Source organism: Balaenoptera borealis (assembly GCF_965194805.1).
Source record: "Balaenoptera borealis genome assembly, chromosome: 7".
NCBI lineage: Eukaryota > Metazoa > Chordata > Mammalia > Artiodactyla > Balaenopteridae > Balaenoptera > Balaenoptera borealis.
The window spans coordinates 6939646-6959544 of NC_138864.1; the positions used below are offsets into that span (position 1 = coordinate 6939646).

A 19899-nucleotide genomic window follows, 5' to 3' on the forward strand; every position below is an offset into this window, starting at 1 on the left:
TCTAGAAACAATTTATACAATTTCAGAAACTATATCACACTTAATGATAATACTCCTTTATATGTATATAATACTTTATGAATAAAAATTTTTTTCACAACATATATTATTTGATTTCTACTGTATTTGCTCCTTTGGGGGAGATGTCTTCAAACATTATTTTAAAAAAAGAGAAAGTGCCTCTGAGTAATGAGTGTAATTATTATCTGAGAAATCTTGATAAAGTGTTTTTCTTATACCTCCCAGAAGTCAATAACTTTAGTGTGATTGAGTAACAATCCCCCTGGCAAGTCAAATGGCTTCCAAATCTTGGCTATTGACCAATTAAACGAGAACCTAGTCAGGTACAGATAAAAGATCAATCAAAATAATATTTGATAATAGATCACTATGTGATTGACCAGAAGGACTTCAAAGAATTGAAAGGCACTTTTATAGCAGTAAACTTTTTCATCCTCTTGTACTTATTTATGTAAAATATTTCCTCAGGGTTTAAACCAATAAAAACGGAGAGTCACACGATTAATGTTGAAGCTTTTCTGGTTTTATCCATAAATTATGTTCATTAATGGGCATATGGAATAAATTTTAAAATTACCTTTCATCTTATTAAAAGATGTCTTTTCAAGAAAGATTTCCTTTTCATGCTTAACAATTATATATCAGCAGTTGTAATATATTTATATTGTTTTTATTTATTTGCAATTGTAATAACTCAATCTAGAAGAATATTTTCCTACCCACAGTTTTATGATCACATGAAATTTAAAAATCTAATTTAGATAGACATTCTTGTTTTGTATCACATTTCATTTCAACTATTTAAAACAGACTTTTGAAAACAAAATATATATTGAAAAGAATACAATTTTACATGGGACCAGTATGGAAATGTGAAATGAAGAAAAAGAATAATAATGCAAAATGTTTTACTGTTATAGAAGAGTTTGTCTATGTGATTTGTCTATGTATCTATGTGATTTTTAAAGTGATGGTATCAAACTTTATTAGATACATTTAAAATGTCAATATTTAGAAGACGCTATGAAATATTTTCTTTCAAGTATTTAAAATTATGAAGAAGCTTTTTGTATGCCAACTTTGAAATGCGAGGGCACAGAAAGTTTTAAAAAAATTCTTTCAACGTATGGCTGCAGAATTTAGGAAACAGGCTGTGTGGCTCCAAAACCATCAGCTGCTCCTGAGAATTCAGGGAAGTGGCTTCGGACGCTGTAACTCAGTTACTCTAATGAAGGGCCCTCCGGATCACGCCGGCTGGGGCTGGAGAACCGGAAGCTAACACATTCAGAAAGTGACATACTTGCTCATCCTCTGAATGTACCATGGGCAACTAAAAAAGAAGCCACATGACGCTTTGTGCATCTATCTAGTTTTTAGAAACCCACAAAAACAAAAAACAAGTAAACTAATCTATAATTTCATTTCCCGGAAGGTGGTGCAAAGCCGCCGGAAGCCCCACGAGGTTAGCGCGAAGCCCCTGCGGTATTAGTACTCACGTTCGAGCCCCTTCCCAGTGCGGACTTGGTGGCGTCCTCATCGCTCTCCGCCCCCGGCTGCCTGAGTTGCTCTGCCTGGAACAGAAGCAGGACCCCGTCATCTCCAGGTGAGAGCAGGGTCACACAGAACAGTTGTCCTTAGCAATTATTAAAGCAAACCACGCCAGCCTGGCCGTCCGTCAGGGCAGCAGCGTCTGCATAAACAGCTGTAATCCACGGCCTCGATTCCTCAGTTTAGGAACCTGAAAGCTGCTCTAAAAGAGCCCCTAAGCAGTGCTCACAGATCTGACAACCACAGTTTTGAAATTCATGACTCACGGAGTATGAGCTTTCATTTTGTCTTTTTCCCCAGAGCATTTCTTTTGCTTAGAAGAGATGCAATATGAAAACAGCAGCGGGTCTGAGCTGATCAATTAGCTCCGGAAACCAATTAATTCAGTAGGTTTTGAGGATTTCTAGGTTTTAAATTCAGTTTACCACTTCATTGCTGATTGATTGGATACACATCAAAGTAACTCACCAAATACCTCACTCCCTACCCACAAAAGGTGAACAATAATGACATCTCACTTCATTGTTTAAAAGAAGGTTTCCCTTGATGGTGTGGTGACCTCCAGACAGAGAACCACCAGGTGCCCTGGAAAATACAGCTCTGGGCCACACCCTGCCCTCCCAAATGAGGATCTTTGGGGATGTGACCCAAGAATCCAAATGTTACACTAGATCTTAAGGTGATTCTAAGGTATTTTCAGAACTACTTGGTTAGGAGAATAAGTAATGTCAAAATGAAAGTTATCACGTTGAAAGAACATTAAAATACCAAAGTTTTAAAACAAGGAAGGATATTTGCCCTCATCGACTTCAGCCAAAATGATATCTTTTTAAGCATATTCTCTATTGAGATTTTACACACACATATGCATGTTTTTTCCTTTAAGTAGATAACAAAGACTCACTTTAATTTTAAATGTCTCCATTCTTAGTATTTTGCTCTCAGACATGTGTAGACTATCTGGCATCACAGGATTTTAGAAATCATTTAAAAAATGATTTACTCAGGACTTCCCTGGTGGCCTGCCAGGGAAGGAATCCACCTGCCAATGCAGGGGACATGGGTTCGAACCCTGGTCTGGGAAGATCCCACATGCCACGGAGCAACTAAGCCCGCGGGCCACAACTACTGAAGCCCACGTGCCACAACTACTGAAGCCCGCGTGCCTAGAGCCCGTGCTCCGCAACAAGAGAAGCCACCGCAGTGAGAAGCCCGTGCACCGCAACAAAGAGTAGCCCCCGCTCGCCACAACTAGAGAAAGCCTGCATGCAGCAACGAAGACCCAACACAGCCAAAAATAAATAAATAAATAAATTTATAAAAATTTTAAAAATAAAAAATAATTTCCTCCAAACCCTCCTGCTATTAATGAAGAAAACCTGAGACCCAGGCTTGCCAGGCATTGTACAGTGTGTGGACGGTGAGAGCCATGGCTCTGGAAAGACAGGTGGGTCCGAATTCCGGCAACACTAGCCCTGGGATTTGCTCAGGGTGTGCAGCCTGGGCTTCTTCACCTGTAAAATGGGGTTGATAATGCCTCTCTCACCAGGTTTATAGATGATTAAAGGAGGGTGCATGTAGCACAGCATCTCAAACAATAAAAACAGAGAGAAGCAAGGAAGGAAAAGGTTAATGCCCAAAACAACAAATAATCCAGTAAGGTTACGACTGCATAAGGGCAGTTGAGCGCAAAATAAAATAAAATAAATGAGAGGGAAAGATGAGGTGTACGAGAAAGGAAAAACAGTTCTAGCCAGTCTAAGACCGAAGAAAGATGGGGTACGGCAGAGGGAAAGCCCCTGGGACCCACAGACCAGGCTTCCTCGCCATCGGTGGCATTTTCACAGGTGTTTCAGACTCTCATGGAGAACGCTGCCAAACCACCACACGCATTAGGCTCTTATTCTGCTTAAAACAAAGGCACTTCTAGATTTTCTACTGACTTCGCTGGCAGTTTCATGTCTCAAAAGCAGGAAGATACAAGAAGAAGGGCTCTTGAGCTCTTGGTGTGAGGAATGGGTAGATTTTCTGTGAATTAGAATTGTGAGAACCAAAGAGGCCAGCGGTGCCTGCAGTCCCAGCCAACTGACCTCAAAGCGTCAGAAGCCATATTACTCAGCCATCAAAAAGAATGAAATCATGCCATTTGCAGCAACATGGATGGACCTAGAGATTATCATACTAAGTGAAGTAAGTCAGACAAAGACAAATATCATATGATATCGCTTATATGTGGCATCTAAAGTATGATACAAACCAACCTATCTATGAAACAGGAACAGACTCACAGACATAGAGAACAGACTTGTGGTTGCCAAGGGGTGAGGGGAGGATGCAGTGGGAGTTTGGGATTAGCAGATGCAAACTATTATATATAGGATGGATAAATAACAAGGTCCTACTATACAGCACAGAGAACTCTATTCAATATCCTGTGATAAACCATAATGGAAAAGAATATGAAACAATATATGTATATATAACTGAGTCACTTTGCTGTACAGCAGAAATTAACACAACACTGTAAATCAACTATACTTCAATAAAATTTTTTTAAAAAGATGACAGGAACCAGAAACCCAACATTAAGAGAGTGAAGGGAAATTCAAATGTGAAACTGAATCTGTAATTTCAAGTAATTCTGGCAGGAGAGGAAAGGATGGGGGAGGAGGGAAGAGGAGGGGGACAGGATAGTGGGGTGAGGGCACAGAAGGTCTTAAGTAGAGACACACACGGAGCAGAGATTTTCAAAGGACACACGGAAACGGGGGGAAACACACACAATCAGTAATAAGACAGAGAATCAAGAATCCACAGTCAAAGCATCAGGCAGTCAAGAGCACTGTACCGGAGTGTGGCAGAAACTCCTGAGGGCAGGGACCCCTCACTAGTTCAGGTGATGGCTTCTCTCTGGGCTGCCAGCTTCCACCCAGCCTGCACACTGACCTCTCACCTCCAAACCACAAGCTGACCTGGGATCTAACCCCAGGGACCCTGAGCAAGTTTATTTCTTTGGGCCCCAGCGTCCTCATCAGGAACATGGGGTGGATGGTAATTCTGACCCCATGGGCTCCGGAAGGTCAGGACACGTGCAGGCTGGTGCACAGATGCAAGGGCCATGCGATGGGCAGAGAGGGCTCTGGACCAACGTGCGTCCACCCTACTCACGCCTCCTGTAACGCTCCGTGGATGGTGGACGCTTCCAAACCCAGCTGGCGGATTAAAGACTAACATTCCCCACAACGGTTCTGTCTTTTTTAGTGCCATCTACTAGTTAAGAGAAAACACTTGACCCAGCAAAATAAACCTTTTTTAAACCAACACAATAGGGCTCACAAGCATTTTCCTTTCTTGGTAGTTAGAAGGCATGTATAGCTTGAGAATTTCAAAGATGATTTTAAATGTGTTCATTTTTACTCTCTGTACTATGACTTTATAACACTGTACCCAAATTACGGTTTTAGGATTTATTAACTAAGACCAACCAGATCGATAAAATTAACTTATTCAGCGTGTTCCCATTTCGTATGGGGAGGAGCAGGGAACGTCTAAAATTTACTGGCAAATGGACCCACTCAACAACTGATGTTCTTCTCCACAAAGTGGCCCCTGGACAGCTCCTTGAGGCTGCACCAGGTTGTACAAGTTCTGAAGATTTGGTTCATTTGGTCGGGATATTGGGTATTTATATAAACTTAACCGTACCATGCATTCACTTATCCATCCATCCAGATGTTGTTTACTGAGCTTCAACTTCCTTCCAGGACTGTGCAGGTACCAGCAGAGAGGGTGCATGGCTTCGTGTTCTGCTGGTGAATTAAACACCATCACCCAAGACCACTGTTTTAGGAACCAAGTGTGGGACATGAGAGGCATTTGTGCATACTGACACAACACACACCCTACTCTCTGAAGGACTGAGGACTCCTACGTGTATTTAGATAAATTCCAAGATAGGCTGAGGACAAACATCTCAAGAAACTATTTGTATAAATGCAGAATCATATGTCAATTTGATTGATATTTGATACTGAATCAATTACCTTACTATCGCTTCTTTTATTAACTTTGAAAAATCCCAGAATTTTTTTCTTCTCTTTATCTGTCTCACCGTAGCCAAGTGATGATTTTCTAAAGGTTTCTGGGGAAAAAAAAAAAAAAAGTACTAAGTTATTCTTCAGCATATGAAACATTAAACACTTTAAAAATATCAACAAATGCTTTTTTTACTCTAGTCTTAAACTTTAGTTCTTAGAAGAGAGCAAAACCATCAACTATTTCTCTCAAAGCATTTGAGTCACCTCAAAGCCTCCAGCTGGGTTTATGAAACCTCTAAAGGTTCTTATAATCTTTAGTATTGTAAAAACAAAACAAAACAAAACAAAAAAACCCCGAATAAATCCAGAAGTTCTAGGGCAGTATTGTGCAACAAAAAATAATGGGACTATATACCTAATTTTGCATTTTCCAACAGCTGCACCAAAAAGAACCAGGTGAAATTAATTTGAATAATGTTTTATTTAACCCAATAGATCTAAAATATTAGTATTCCATCACATAATCCATATGAAATGATCGATGAGGTGTTTTACATTCGTTTTGGTACTAAGACTTCAAAATGCAATATGCACATCACAGCACATCACAGCTTGCACTGGCCACATGCCTCGTGCCTGATGGCCATGCCTGGCTTGTGACCATCAGACCGGACAGCACAGCTCTCAGGACTGCGACCTCTGTGCTAAACATCTGCTTTAAGAATTATGAGGTTGGCGGTAAAAACATAAACTACATCAACGGCTTCCCGGCTTGAGGAGCCCACTCGTTTCCAGAACGTGGAGTAACAGCGATGGTTTACCCAGGGGACATCTGAAAGAACCACGTCGGCTGCTCCATGACCCATGTCCCCAGATTTTTCTTCCTCTACCTCAAACAGGATGTTTTCCTTTCTCATTACATTCTCTAGGGGACCTGTTTTTTCTTCTATTGTTTTTTTTTTTACTCTTGACTTCTAAATCCCCAATCTTCTCCATTTCCTGGAGTTTTTTCTTCAGCGGGATTTTCGAGCTCGAATGGAAGCTCTGGAGTTCCAGATGGGGCACCGAAGCCCAGACGGGTCGGGCTGCTGGCGACACAGCCAAGGGCCATGGTGTCCAGGGCAAGGCAGGACGGGCGGCAGCAACATCCCTGAGACCCTGGGCCACACCAGATGCCCACATGGGAGACTCTGGGGATGGGGCCCAGCACTCCCCACTCAACACGCACCCCCCCCCCCGGGATGCTTAAGCTGTGGGGACCACACTTGACAGCCAGCGGAGCAGAGCGTAAGGACGCCGTCGTGCGGGTGTACTGGGCCTCAGTTTCCCCATCTGCAGATTGAGGATGACTCAGATGCCCAAGCCTGGCACCCTCAGTGCCACCACAACCATTGGGACCATTATTCATTGATCAATGACACTCCGGAGGCCACTCCAGGCCTTTGTCATCCGCTCATCCTGTTCTTCTCTTCCAAGGCACACAGATATGGCCAGAGGAAAAGATGTTTAGGTGTTGCTGAAGGACTGAAAAATTAATTTCCCCACACCGCTGCCAATTGCTGGACCGCCAAACCACTGGTGGAAAAACGTGGACTGGATTTTACAAACTCTGCCACCAAGATACCAACCCAAACCAGGTAAATATCGGTGAACTTCTCATCTGCTAACCAAGAATTGCATATTCCAACTCGAGAAGGCAGACGTGGAAGCCGGAGCCTTTGTGACATGCATTAACATAATACTGTCCTCCCAATGAAGCAAAAACCAAGCCCCTGAATCCCTGCATTCTGTCAGTGGCAAAGGCTCCGGTTTTAGTCCCAGGAACCAGGCCTCTCAGCTTCATGCAGGTGGCTCCAGCCGGGCCAATCAGCGGTCCCCACATCACATGACATCCAAACCAGCGAGGGGACCGGCTTCAGAGGTGAGGCATGCATCCCCCCGGAAACGCACGTGCACGTAGGGTTCACAGTTAATTGCACCAAAACCCTCTGTTAGGCCCAGAGCCTGTAGCAGAATATTCTGTGCTGCAGAGTAAAGCTATATGTGGACAACAGTATGCACCAACATGTATGTTTGTACCTCTGATGTTTCTAGAATTGACTGCTATGTGACACAGATGTAGACAGTGCAGGATATGACAGTGCCGGAGAGATGAGGGACAGAGGACACGTCACTGGCACACAGGCTGTTACGCCAGCCACACAACGGTGAGACTGGATCACAAATTCAGCCTCTCGTTTCTCTTTCTGGACAGGGGGAGTGGCTGGTCTCCAGCCCCAGGACTGAGGCTCAGGCTCAGGGCACAGAGCCGCCCCATGGGGACCGAGAGGCCACAGCCCACAGCTGCCTGGCTCTGAGCTGGGTCCCAACCAGACGGTCTAATCTCAAAGGTGAGGCTTGGAGATTCTGGACTGATGGGGCCTCCTGTGAGCTTTGCGACTGGCAGGCACTGCGGAAGGACAGGCTGGAGGGCAGAGCAAGAGCTCTCGGTTTTCCTGACAGTGTTCCCATCAGCCAAGACCCGCAAGGTGCCCCGCCGGGTCCGCAGCCAGGCCTGGAGAAAATACGCAAGACCTAGAAGCCACGGTTCTAAATGGATGGCAATTTGAGTGTGGAATTTATTTTTTTTCAATTTACTCTCATTTACTAAGACTTAGATATGAATAAAAACGCAGGGGAGGTTGTGTCTCATCCGTTTGGAAGTTTCAAAGTGATTTGGAAGGTGATGCGGATGAACTGAGGGGTGTGGACGGATAGAGGATGCCGCAGGGGCCCTTGAGGACTGGCTCATTGAAAACGTCCACTTTTCTGGATGCAGAAATGGAGCAAGCCGTCGGGGGCCAGATCCGGGTCACCAAGCTTGTAAATGCAAGAGGGGAACTGGGTCTGCATTGCAGGGAAATGTGCACATTTGTAAGTGACCGTCCCCATCACGGGGGTCGTAAAAGAACAGTCAAAATAGCTCTGATTCACCTTCCCCGCTGCCCTCAGCCGTACAGTATCCCCAAATCAGATCACTCAGAACTGATCAAGCCTTCATATGTATGAGTTTTCTGCTTAAACCAACTATCTGTTCATGGTGCTTCTTTTTTTAATTGAAGTATAGCTGATTTAAAACGTTCTGTTAGTTTCAGTTGGCTAGCTAGCTAGCTAGCTAGATTGATAGATATAGATATATAGATAGAGTGATATATTCTTTTTCAGATTCTTTTCCATTATAGGTTATTACAAGATATTGAGTATAGTTCCCTGTGCTATACAGCAGGTCATCTATTTTATTTATAGTAGTATGTGTATCTGTTAGTCCCAAGCTCCTAATTTATCCCCTCCCCCCTTCCCCTTTGGTAACCTTGAGTTTGTTTTCTGTGTCTGTGAGTCTGTTTCTGTTTTGTAAATAAGTTCATTTGTATCATTTTTTTTTTAAATTCCACATATAAGTGATATATCACATGGTATTTGTCTTTGACTTACTTCACTTAGTATGATAATCTCTAGGTCCATCCATGTTGCTACAAATGGCATTATTTCATTCCTTTTTATGGCTGAGTAATATTCCTTTGTATATATGTACCTCATCTTTACCCATTCGTCTGTCATGGACACTTAGGTTGCTTCTGTGTCTTAGCTGTTGCAAATAGTGCTGCTATGAACATAGGGGTGCATGTATCTTCTCAAATTAGAGTTTTCTCCAGATATATGCCTAGGAGTGGGATTGCTGGATCATATGGTAATTCTATTTTTAGCTTTTTAAGGGATCCCCCATACTGTTCTCTATAGTCGCTGCACCAATCCCACCGATAGTGTAAGAGGGTTCCTTTTTCTCCACATCCTCTCCAGCATTTGTTGTTATTTGCAGACTTTTTAATGATGACCATTCTGACTGGTGTGGGGTGGTACCTCATCATAGTTTTGATAGGCATTTCATAGGCATTTCTCTACTAATTAGTGATACTGAGCATCTTTTCATGTGCCTGTTGGCCATCTGTATGTCTTCTTTGGAGAAGTGTCTATGGTGCTTCTTAAAAGAGAGGCCCTCTCTTTGTAGCATCCATCTGCCCTGTATGACGGAGGAGGTAACAGGTGAGGAATATGAAGGGAGACCACTGTCAGACACGACACGTAGACTGTGGCTCCAGAACAAAGCCCAGGTTTTCTGCATTATTTTTCCTTCTAGAAACAGAGTCTAATGTTAAACACTTTACCAAACATGGACAGAAATTTCTATAAAATCCAAACACTCATTGGGATTTTAATGACCCTCTTGGAGTATGTGTGTGTGTTATGTGTGTGTGTGTAGTCCAAAAGATTTATATAAGCCCCAATACATACGTGTGTGCATACACGCCTATGTACATATGCACATGCATATGTATGTATGTATTATACATAATACATACATATATACAAAATTTATAAGAAATGAATGCAAAATTTGGACCAGTCATTTACATACTTGTCTATGACAGAAAAGGTCAGATTTCACAATCCACACTGCCCCAGATTCTGCAGCAGGCAGGATGGACCCTGAGGGCAGGTAAGCACAGGTGAGAAGGGCACGGGGCCTCTCCTGCATGGAACCACTTCTGCTCTGCCCTGAAGTTCTGTGTTCATAAAGGGCCGTTTTCTACAATCAGCTCCCTCACTGCTCACCAGTCAGAACCACAGAACGAACCCTCGCCCAAGGGACGTTCTCCTCTTAGTCAACCAGGGCGTCAAGAAACCAAGCCACAACCTCAGGTCAGCCTGGCCAGACGCCCCCAGAGGTGCTGCCCTCCATCCCCTCAGGCCACCCCGTGCATCGTCCTAGCCCAGAGCCATGCAAGGGGCAGCTGGCGGGGCAGCGCTGGGCTCACGGTACCTCGGCAGCTCAGGGAAGGCTCCGACTGTGTTTTGGTCAGAAGAACTGGAAAAGGCAGGCAACAGAAAGTGAAGACAGGCTTCTTGACCCACGGCAGCACCTGACAAGGCCCTGGCCCCGCGTCAGCCTGGGCTGAGGCTGCTGCATCCCGCAGGAGAAGGCCAAGTGCAAAGCAGGCCTGCATCCCTGGCCTGGATCCCCTAGAATCCCGCAGCTGTCTGACTGCTAAGCGCCATCCCGGAAGCAGGTGGCAGCAAAGCCTTCTGCTTTCTCCAGCTGCCGCCGCCAGGAATTCCAGAACAGGGAGGGCCTCTGCCTACAACACATCCCCTGCCAGTGGCCTTTACCCTTCCCCAGGCAGCTGCCAGCTGGGAGGGGGCGCAACCCAAGAGGGGCAAAGAAGAGAGCGCCTCACGGACAGAAATGTTCTCTTCTCCACTCAAATGTCTGACCGTCAGTAGGATGGGATGGAGGCGTTTGGCAAGGATGATAATCAAATATTTCGCAGCCCACATGGCACATTATGGTCCAGACGAAAAGGATGTCGGCCACAGGCGGAGCACATCCTCGCCATGCCAGGTGATGCTCCTTTATTGGTCTGGGGAGGCTGCCGGGGTCCCAGGGCGAGGGTCCCCAGGAGGGTGCCCGAGGCAGTGCAGAGGAGGACTCAGGGGCTGGGGGACAGCTGTTTCTCCGCGTGCAACAGCGTGTCCTGCCCTGTGCAGGGATCAGAGGAGGGAGCTCCAGACTTAGGGCAGTTTCTGCTCTCTCCGCCTCACCCGTGTCCCCAGAAGACCACACACGGGCTTGCTGGGCCCACTCATTAATGCAGAGACTGGTTTCCTATGCTTTTCCCAGGTATTAGATTCTACAGCTACCTGTCAAGATATTCCGAGCAATTAGCATATAACAGAAATACTTGTTTGCAGAAGCCTTTTCCTTTCACGTGCTTAAATGTGGGGCAATTTTTCTTTTCTTGTCTTTCCTTCTCTTTTTCTGTCTTGCCAAATGAAAGCTCTGTTTCCAAAGATTCCCAGAAACCAAATTTAAATAGGGCTGATATAACGAGACAGACACACCGGCAACATCCAGGCCCGTGCAGCAGGTGCTGAGAATCGTCTTCTCTGTGTTTTAAAAAGATACTGGATAAAACACAAGATGCATTACTCTCAAATGCCAGAACACTTTTTCCTGAAGGAATAAATAGTCTATGATCTTATACATGATTGAGCTAAATCCCTTTCTTGAATGTCAAATGAGACCCAGGGCCCAGAACCTTCAGGAGGAGATCTGGGGGAAGGGGAGGTTCCACTATGACCATTACAGTTTGGTAATAAGAAAATATAGATTTTTTTTAATTGGGAAAAATTTTTTTAAACTGTAGAAAAACATGAAAACTTGAATATGTGTGTATTTTAAAAGCCCAACCTGGTCAATATTTGTGAAATAAAAGCCAACGGATATCAAGTGAGCTCATTAAAATAGACACTTCTGTGAAGTCCATTTTAATAATTCTAAAGTCAAGGAATATTAACAATATATATATATTTTTTTTTGGTCTCACAGTTGTTCAAATACAGTCAGCCCCTGTGTCAATCAGGGAAATCTGCTTACACAACAGCCTTTGTACCAACATTGGCCTCAAGCTGTCACTCAAGCCAGAGCCTCTTACTAACTGTGATCTCAGGCTGGTACCACATTCACGGGAGGAGAAGGATGGAGAGGAAGCATCATGTGTTGTCTCCAGGGACTGAACTGCATTTGGGCAGGTTTAGGGAATAGCTAACTGCATTTTGCCACTGGTTTCGATTACGAGCAACGTTTGAGACTTGGGAGTATTTAATGGCAACTGAAAAGGAAATCCAGGAGAATACGGTTCACACGTGGCTTCTGAGAAGTTCTTTTAGAGCAGAAGCTCCAGTATTCTCACCTTTCCCCTTTTTACGTATCTCATGGAAGCTCCAGTATTCTCACCTTTCCCCTTTTTACGTATCTCAGAGAAGCTCTGGTATTCTCACCTTTCCCCTTTTTACGTATCTCAGAGAAGCTCCGGTATTCTCTCACCTTTCCCCTTTTTACGTATCTCAGGGAAGCTCCGGTATTCTCACCTTTCCCCTTTTTACGTACCTCATGGAAGCTCCAGTATTCTCCCCTTTCCCCTTTTTACGTATCTCATGGAAGCTCCATTATTCTCACCTTTCCCCTTTTTACGTATCTCAGAGAAGCTCCGGTATTCTCACCTTTCCCCTTTTTACGTATCCCAGAGAAGCTCCGGTATTCTCACCTTTCCCCTTTTTACGTTATCTCATGGAAGCTCACAGGAGACAAGGGGTAACGAGCATGCTCACGACTGGGGGAAAGAGGTACAACTACAGTGCATGTATTTTATTTCCCGCCCACTCCCGTTCTGGTTTGGACAGAATCGGAGAGGCCTGCAAACGCCCATCCCCACCGCTCTGCGCTACGACGCACGCGCGGAGAGCCAGCGGCGCCACGCCGGGGACCCCGGGTGGCCTCACCTCTCTTGTTGTCCCAGGCGTAGAGCTCCTTTATCCCCAGCTCGTTGAGGGACTTGGAGAGCTCCAGCTCCTCGCCGGCCACGTTGTCCCGGAGGAGCACCACGTGCTCGGGGCTGACGTCGCACTTGGCGCAGATGACGGGGAGGACGCTCTGCAGGGGCACCTCGGGGCTCACGCGCACCACCGCTTTCTGCGTGCGCAGGTAGTTCACCACCAGGCGCACCGTCTTCTGCAAGACACGGCGGGCAGAATTCCGTGAGCGCATCTTCCCACAGCTGGGTGTATACTAGGATGGAGCAGGGCACGATTTTGTGTGCACCGGGTCTTTCTTCCAAAATTCAGTGGGTCGTGGGGGAAAGGGCACACTGAACAGGAACGGCAAATGCCTGGAAAAATAAATTTACCTTCCAATCTCTTTTGCTAATGAACAAACTGCCACCAACATGGGGAAATGGACAGCAGTGAGGGTCTCAATTTGGAATCTAATATACACACTGTCTTTCAAGGATTCTAAACAGACCTGAACACAAGGCACTAATATATTTTTTAAAGGGAAGTGGTTTGGAACTCTTGTGAACAATCCAATTTAAAGGAAAAAGAAAAACCTCACAAAACAGGACAACAAATTTTTGTTTAAGAAGCCAGAATACCCACATAAATATATTAATATCTAGTATCATATATTTATGTGAATATTGACATATATACACTACACACATATGCATTTTAAGCTAGAAAAATATAACATACACTAGACATACAAATATAATAGGCATATAATAATAGACATCATAATAAAAAAAAATCAATTTGACTAAAGCTGATTATACATGTCTACAGATAAAGTGACCCATCAAAAATGTAATAGACTGAAGTTTCATGCAGTCAACTTCTGTTTGGTCTTTACTGATCACCCACATTGTTCTAAGATCCTGGGGAGTGGACACAGTAAATGTGTATTGAATAAAAAAAAAACTGACTGAGATTTATCTCACCCCTTTCCAGTCTGAGTGCCAGGGTTTGATGAATTTTAGGAGGAAAAATGGAACCATGGATCTTTTCCATGTTTCTTAAACTGGAGTCATATATTAACTTGGGCTCACCTGCCCCTGGGATTTGCAGCTGGGGTTCAAGATGGCAAGAAAAGCCACAGAATATAAAAAGGGTTTATTTCCTTAAACAGTGATTTTAATTGAAGAATTAGGGAAAACTCAAAGTATAGACAGCACCCATGAAAAGTTATTAACCACTTAAACCTAGAGGACATGACCCGTTGGCCAAACTACCATGTTTAAAAATGGGGAAATTTAGTAGGCACTACAATAATCTAAAAGAATGAAATAGCATTGCTTTCAACTGGAGAGGAAAGATCCACAACAAAGCCTTATTAAAAAGTACAATAAGCTGCTGGAGTTACCTTTAATCAATACTCAAAAGCCTGGAATCTATGCATAAAATAGTATCCAAATTGCAATGAGTATTTCTGACATTAGTATTTCAAAAGGGAACCCCTTTCTGATTCCTCTCTCTAGGAAGACGTTTACATCGTCTACATATTCCAACCTCTGCCGTGGATAGGAAGGCCTCCAGAACTCAGCTAGAACCTTCAGGACTAGTCCAAGAGGGTAGACATTGGCTACCTGTGGTTATTTCAATGAAAATTAAGAAATGAAAAGTGGTTTTTCCATCACACTAGCTGCATTTCACATGCTCAGCAGCTACATGTAATCAGTGGTTGTCACCTTGCCGAGGGCAGAATTATAGACCATTTCCATCTTTGCAGAAAGTTCTGGTGGATGGCTCTGCTCTAGACTGGTTCCTCTTCTTTGGTATCTAAAGGAGCAATGCTACACAACATTATTCAATGAGGTGAACTTCGGTCTCCTAAAGTAAACTCAGTTTAGGGTCTAACTTAGCCCACCACGCAAGTGGAAACCTCAACTGCAGCGTGCGTTACTTATACAGCAGGGGCTCCGCCAGCCCCTCCTCAGCACCTCCAGCACCCTGGGTCACAGGGAACTGCGTATGGCCTTCTATGACAAAGGGTCCCTCGTGCTACTGACCTCAGGCACCTTAGCGGGGCCAGCCTTAACCTTCGCTTCAGGAACTTTTTCTTTCAGAAATACGGTATGCGCATTCAGGGTCCCAACCAAAGTATTTGGCTTAAAATTCAAAGGCTGTTGAGTTTCTGAAGACCGGATCTCCAAGGCATGGTTGGACGGATTCAGGTGATTCTGAAGGCAAAGTTCAACCAGTAGGTCCATCATCGCGTGACTGAAAGAGAGAAACAAATCACGGTCATGGGGAATGTTTGCACTCTCCCTTCTGCTAGCTGAGTGGGTTAAGACAAATGAACCAGTGGGTGAATAAGCAAATTGGCCATCCGTAGGAAGAAAGAAAACAGCTTCTCGTTAATTCCTCAAGCATGACTGCACAGTGATATCTTAACACTTTCAATACTAATAAACGCTACTGAAAGCACCATCAAAATCAGAATAGCTGGGAAAATATTTACATTTCTACTTAAACCCATGGATACGTTGACCTGAATCCTATAAGGTCAGCACAAATGATATTAACATATGGGCATAAGGCATTAAATTTTCAGTTATTCACAAATATAGTGTATCTTAAACACTGAAATTTTAAGTTGAAGAAGACAATAGCTTTCTTTTTAGCTAAAAAGTATGCTTTTTCAAGACAAAAAAATGAAGAAAATTACCTTATTTGAATTTTTATAATTTCTAAATTTTAAAATTTTTAATAATTTTTATAATGTCTCCCATCACAGATCATTATTTACTAAGGGAGCCAAAAACAATTCAGATTGTCCCAAAGAATGAAATAATCTCATTTCCATCGTTTATACTCACCTGGCAGAACGTCTGTATATTTCAAGCTGACCTCGCTTTTCCTACACATTTCCTGAGCAGTGGTGCATAAACACCTCACGAAAGCGTACGTCCTTCCCTGTGATCTATTTCTTAATCAGGAACTGGCACGGCAATAATTTCAGGTCATAGTGATGCTTTCCAGGTGTCTGGTGCTCAGGGCTGTGTAGACCTGGGACTCATGGTGCACCTGTAAAGGCACAGGTGCCAGCTTCCGCCCACCATTCGGTCATCACTCACCTTGAGGGCTGTGAGCTGCGGGGGCCCTGACACTGAACTGTGAAACCACAGGCAAAGCTGCAGAGTACCCTATTTCCCATTCACTTGCTAAAAATATCAATAATGAACTAGCGGATACAAAACATTTCCCAGCCATCTCCATGACAATACTTCCTCCCACCCGATATCCAGGAAGTAATTAGGTAACAGCCTATGCCTTAACCAGGGGACCCTGGAATCACCTGGGACGTTTAGGGGGCTCATCACCCCCCTGGCTCCCGGGGACTCTGAAAGGACACGTGGTGGGGACAGGGCAGCGCTAGCCCTCACATGGGCCACGCGGGTGGGCGTGCTGGCTAATGACGCTGTCAGCTCTGATTCCCTCGGCTCCGGGATAAAGATCATCTTTCTCTCAACGACAAGCATAATGCATCAGAACAGGCAGTGACATCACCAAAGACTCCAAGACACGAAACTCCATGGAAAAGCCTCAGCACAGAAAACAGACTTCTAACGATGCTAAAATAGCGACCTCTTCCTTGTTACCACGTACTATGTTTCCTCCACGGCCCAGAGCCATTCTGTGCAGGTCACACTGTTCCCACTTACCCTCACCAAGCCTGGGGGGTGGGGACCGCTATCCCCCAGTTCCCATGAGGGGGTGGAGCTGGGGTTGGGACCCTGGTCCCATACGATGTTGACTGTCACTTCCCCTCTCTTACCTCCACCCACAGTCTATTGCCACCAAGTAAACCAATAAGGATAAATTCTCAAACAAAGATATGAATTAATCTTAGAATGTTAAACCAGGAAGAACACCAAAGCTACTGATGTAAACTTCTGTTCTTCTAATTCAGTAATTGGTAACATGTTTGAAACATCAAATTTGACCTTCTGAAAGGGAGCAGGCCAGCTCTGGGGCTGGAGGGGTTTTCCTGCATCACAGAGAATAAACTCTCCTCGCCATTAACAGAAGCTGGGACTTATTCTCGCACGGACTAGCTGAGGAGTGATGTAGTATTTGGTTCCTGTCCGGATAAAGAATTGGGCGCCCAAACCTCTACCCTGTGTATCGAGTGGATCTCCTCCACAACTGGCCGATCGGTACCCACCCTGCTGCCCTCACTCTTCCGTGACCCTAACGTAGGACTCGGCTCTGCCCAGTGAAAGCTCTTTAATGATGAAGCTGCAGTGACGTTTTCAACACCTGAGGGTGGAAGCGTTTCTCAACAAAATGTTTGGTGGGAGTAGGGGAGGGAAGGAATTCCCAAGCAGAAAATTCTATGATGCTGGAGGCCTATTTCCTCAAATTTACTATTTGGGGAAGGGGGAAGCACAAACAAAACAAAACCACTGTAAGACCATGATAATAAAACTCAACGCCATACCCGTCACGGTACGTGCTTAAATTGTTCAAAGGGCACAGAGGCCATTACCACTTCAGCCAAGGGGACAGCATCTCTTCCCGGGCTGGAACCCGAGCCACGACAGAGGGTTTCTGCAGGAAAGCAAGGAGGTTTAGGACGTGAGGAGAACTCAGGCTTTGAAAGCTGTCTGTTCTGCAGGCCTCCCTCTGTGGCTACAGAGAGTGACAGACCCCATATCCTAATGCAGACTGACCCGGGCCGTGTTGAAAAAGCTGGACACACAGCGCAAGGCCAAACGTGAGGACCTGGGTCCCAAAGCATGAGCTCATTTCGCGTTTCCTGCAGGGCCTTCCACTCCAGTGATTCCTCCCCAGGCCCATTTAAAGCATGATCTGAGGACCTACTTTCCAGCACAAGCTTTTCTGGACGGTGTCCTCAGAAAATGGGGTGAGAGTTGGCTGGCCTTTCTGCCACTTCCATCGCACCATGGAAGTGGCTATTGGCTGGCATTTTAAGCCACCAAACTCCAAAAGAGCCAGCCAGTTCTGTCCTTGATGCTACTGGAAAAAGCCACCCAGAAGGAAGAGGAAACCACAGCACAGTGGCAGCACCTGATGGCAGTCATGGAGGATCCGAGCTGCTGTGTGGTCCCTGGGGGTTTGGATTCACCGGACCTCAGCCTGCAGAGGATGAGAACTTCTAGCCAGGCAGTCCTGCATGCCCCCCACAGGGCCTCAGCAGGTCCCGGGGCCACTGGGCCACAGGAGAGGACTTTCCGGAGACGGGAGGTGGCTGCCTGGTTATTCCTGCACCCCCTCATCACCTCGGGAGCCGGACTCCCCTCCGTGACTCCCACCTGCCCCCAGGACGACCAGCACCGTCTCTGATGCGCTGGCCCTTTGATGAGGGGTCGGGCATCTTTCCCCCCGAAGCTGGTTCGATGAAGGGACTCCAGAGGCATCCTAGGACCACCCTCACCACTGCTCAGACCTGCCTCTCTGCCCCGGTCTCCTCCTCGGTGAGGCCAAAAGGATTGTCCATCCACCAGTGAGTCTTACGTCACCCCTAAGTCACTGAGTACAGCGCCAGGAACATGGTGAGTGAGAAGTGTTTACTGAATAAATGAGTGAATTGGATCCTGTCTTTGCTGTTTGCGGTTGTATGTGGTGAGACGTTTTCCGTGGCTCAGGGCAGAGCATCTCTGCCTGGATGTGGCTGGACCCCATCCGGCTCCCAGCAAGTACCAAGATATACTCGTTTAAAGCAGTACCCTCAGGGGATTGCCCCAGAAAGTTTCTGCAGTCTTACAAAGAAGAACACTAGGCAATCAGACACTCTCAGAGTGTCAAGGAAGACTCAGGTGAATTAAAGAAACTGACCACACCATCATTGCTAAGGACCCCAAGCACGGCCTCCGGTCTCAGTGGTCCCCCTGTGTGCATGATGCTATGGACAAAATCATCTCCCCCCACATTCACACTGATCCCCCAACTCCCAGTGTGACTGTGTCTGGGCATGGGGCCTCTAAGGACGCAGTTAGGGTTAAATGAGGTCATAAGGGTGGGCGCTAATCTGATCGGATTCGTGTCCTCAGAAGAAGGGACACTGAGAGCTCGCTGTCCCTACAAACCCACCGAGAGGAGGTCGTGTGAGCACAGAGCAGGACAGTGGCCGCCTATGACCAGGAAGAGGTCTCAGCATGAAATCACCTGCCGTCACCTTGACCTTGGGCTTCCAGCCTCCAGATTGTGGGGAGTAAATGTCTGTGTTCAGGCTGCCCCATCTCTGGCATTTGTAAGACCGCCTGAACTAAGACAAAGACAGACACCATTATCAGGGTCTCTGCCTCCCTCTCTGTAATCCCAAGTCCCAAGTTCAAGGGAAGAGTAAAAGGTAGTAACGAAGAGGACTGGTTACCCCAAAGCACAGTAACAGGGGTGGTGGGTGGGTAATGACACAGATCTTTGGGGTTTCTCTCCATTGCTCCTCAAATATCCTTTTCCTTCCAACTTTTTAATCTCTGTTCCCCGAATGAATCTGAAGTGCTCCCAAAGTAAGGATGAAATTTATTTTTCGGCACTTTTTTTTTTTTAGGCACAGAAAAGTATTTTATACAGTATATAAGCTTCTTTTCCTCACTCATTCACCCATTCACTTAGACATTAGGCCCTACTGTGTGCCCAGCTGTGGGAATTCAAAGGAAATAAAATATAGCTCTAATTCTCATTTGGTCTGTCAGAAAGATTTCACATTTTTAAGGGTGATTAAAAGAACATGCAGATTGCAGCCTTCCTTGAGCATTACACATTCAAAAATTCAATACTGAACACATCTACAGGTAATTTCTGCCCATCTTGAGCATCTTCGGTATTATTCCTGCAGTACTTGACATCAACAGCACAAAGAAAACAGATGGGAATAATTTCAAATTTTATCCTT

The 19899-nt window shown here is 45.2% G+C and overlaps 1 protein-coding gene across 16 annotated transcripts in view; it reads right to left on the reverse strand.

The window, feature by feature from the left end:
- The window catches only part of COBL (cordon-bleu WH2 repeat protein), a 273659-nt gene that overhangs the window by 154647 nt on the left and 99113 nt on the right, over window positions 1–19899 (reverse strand). For 5 of the 16 annotated variants that reach the window (XM_082399294.1, XM_082399286.1, XM_082399298.1 and 2 more), the window contains 5 exons: window positions 15047–15257; window positions 12984–13212; window positions 10465–10509; window positions 5613–5710; window positions 1518–1592 (listed from right to left, as the gene is read on the reverse strand). In XM_082399294.1, the coding sequence (XP_082255420.1) occupies window positions 1518–1592; window positions 5613–5710; window positions 10465–10509; window positions 12984–13212; window positions 15047–15257 (658 nt within the window). The remainder of the gene's footprint in view (window positions 1–1517; window positions 1593–5612; window positions 5711–10464; window positions 10510–12983; window positions 13213–15046; window positions 15258–19899) is intronic. The other 11 variants (XM_082399296.1, XM_082399289.1, XM_082399300.1 and 8 more) reach the window with 3 other exon arrangements.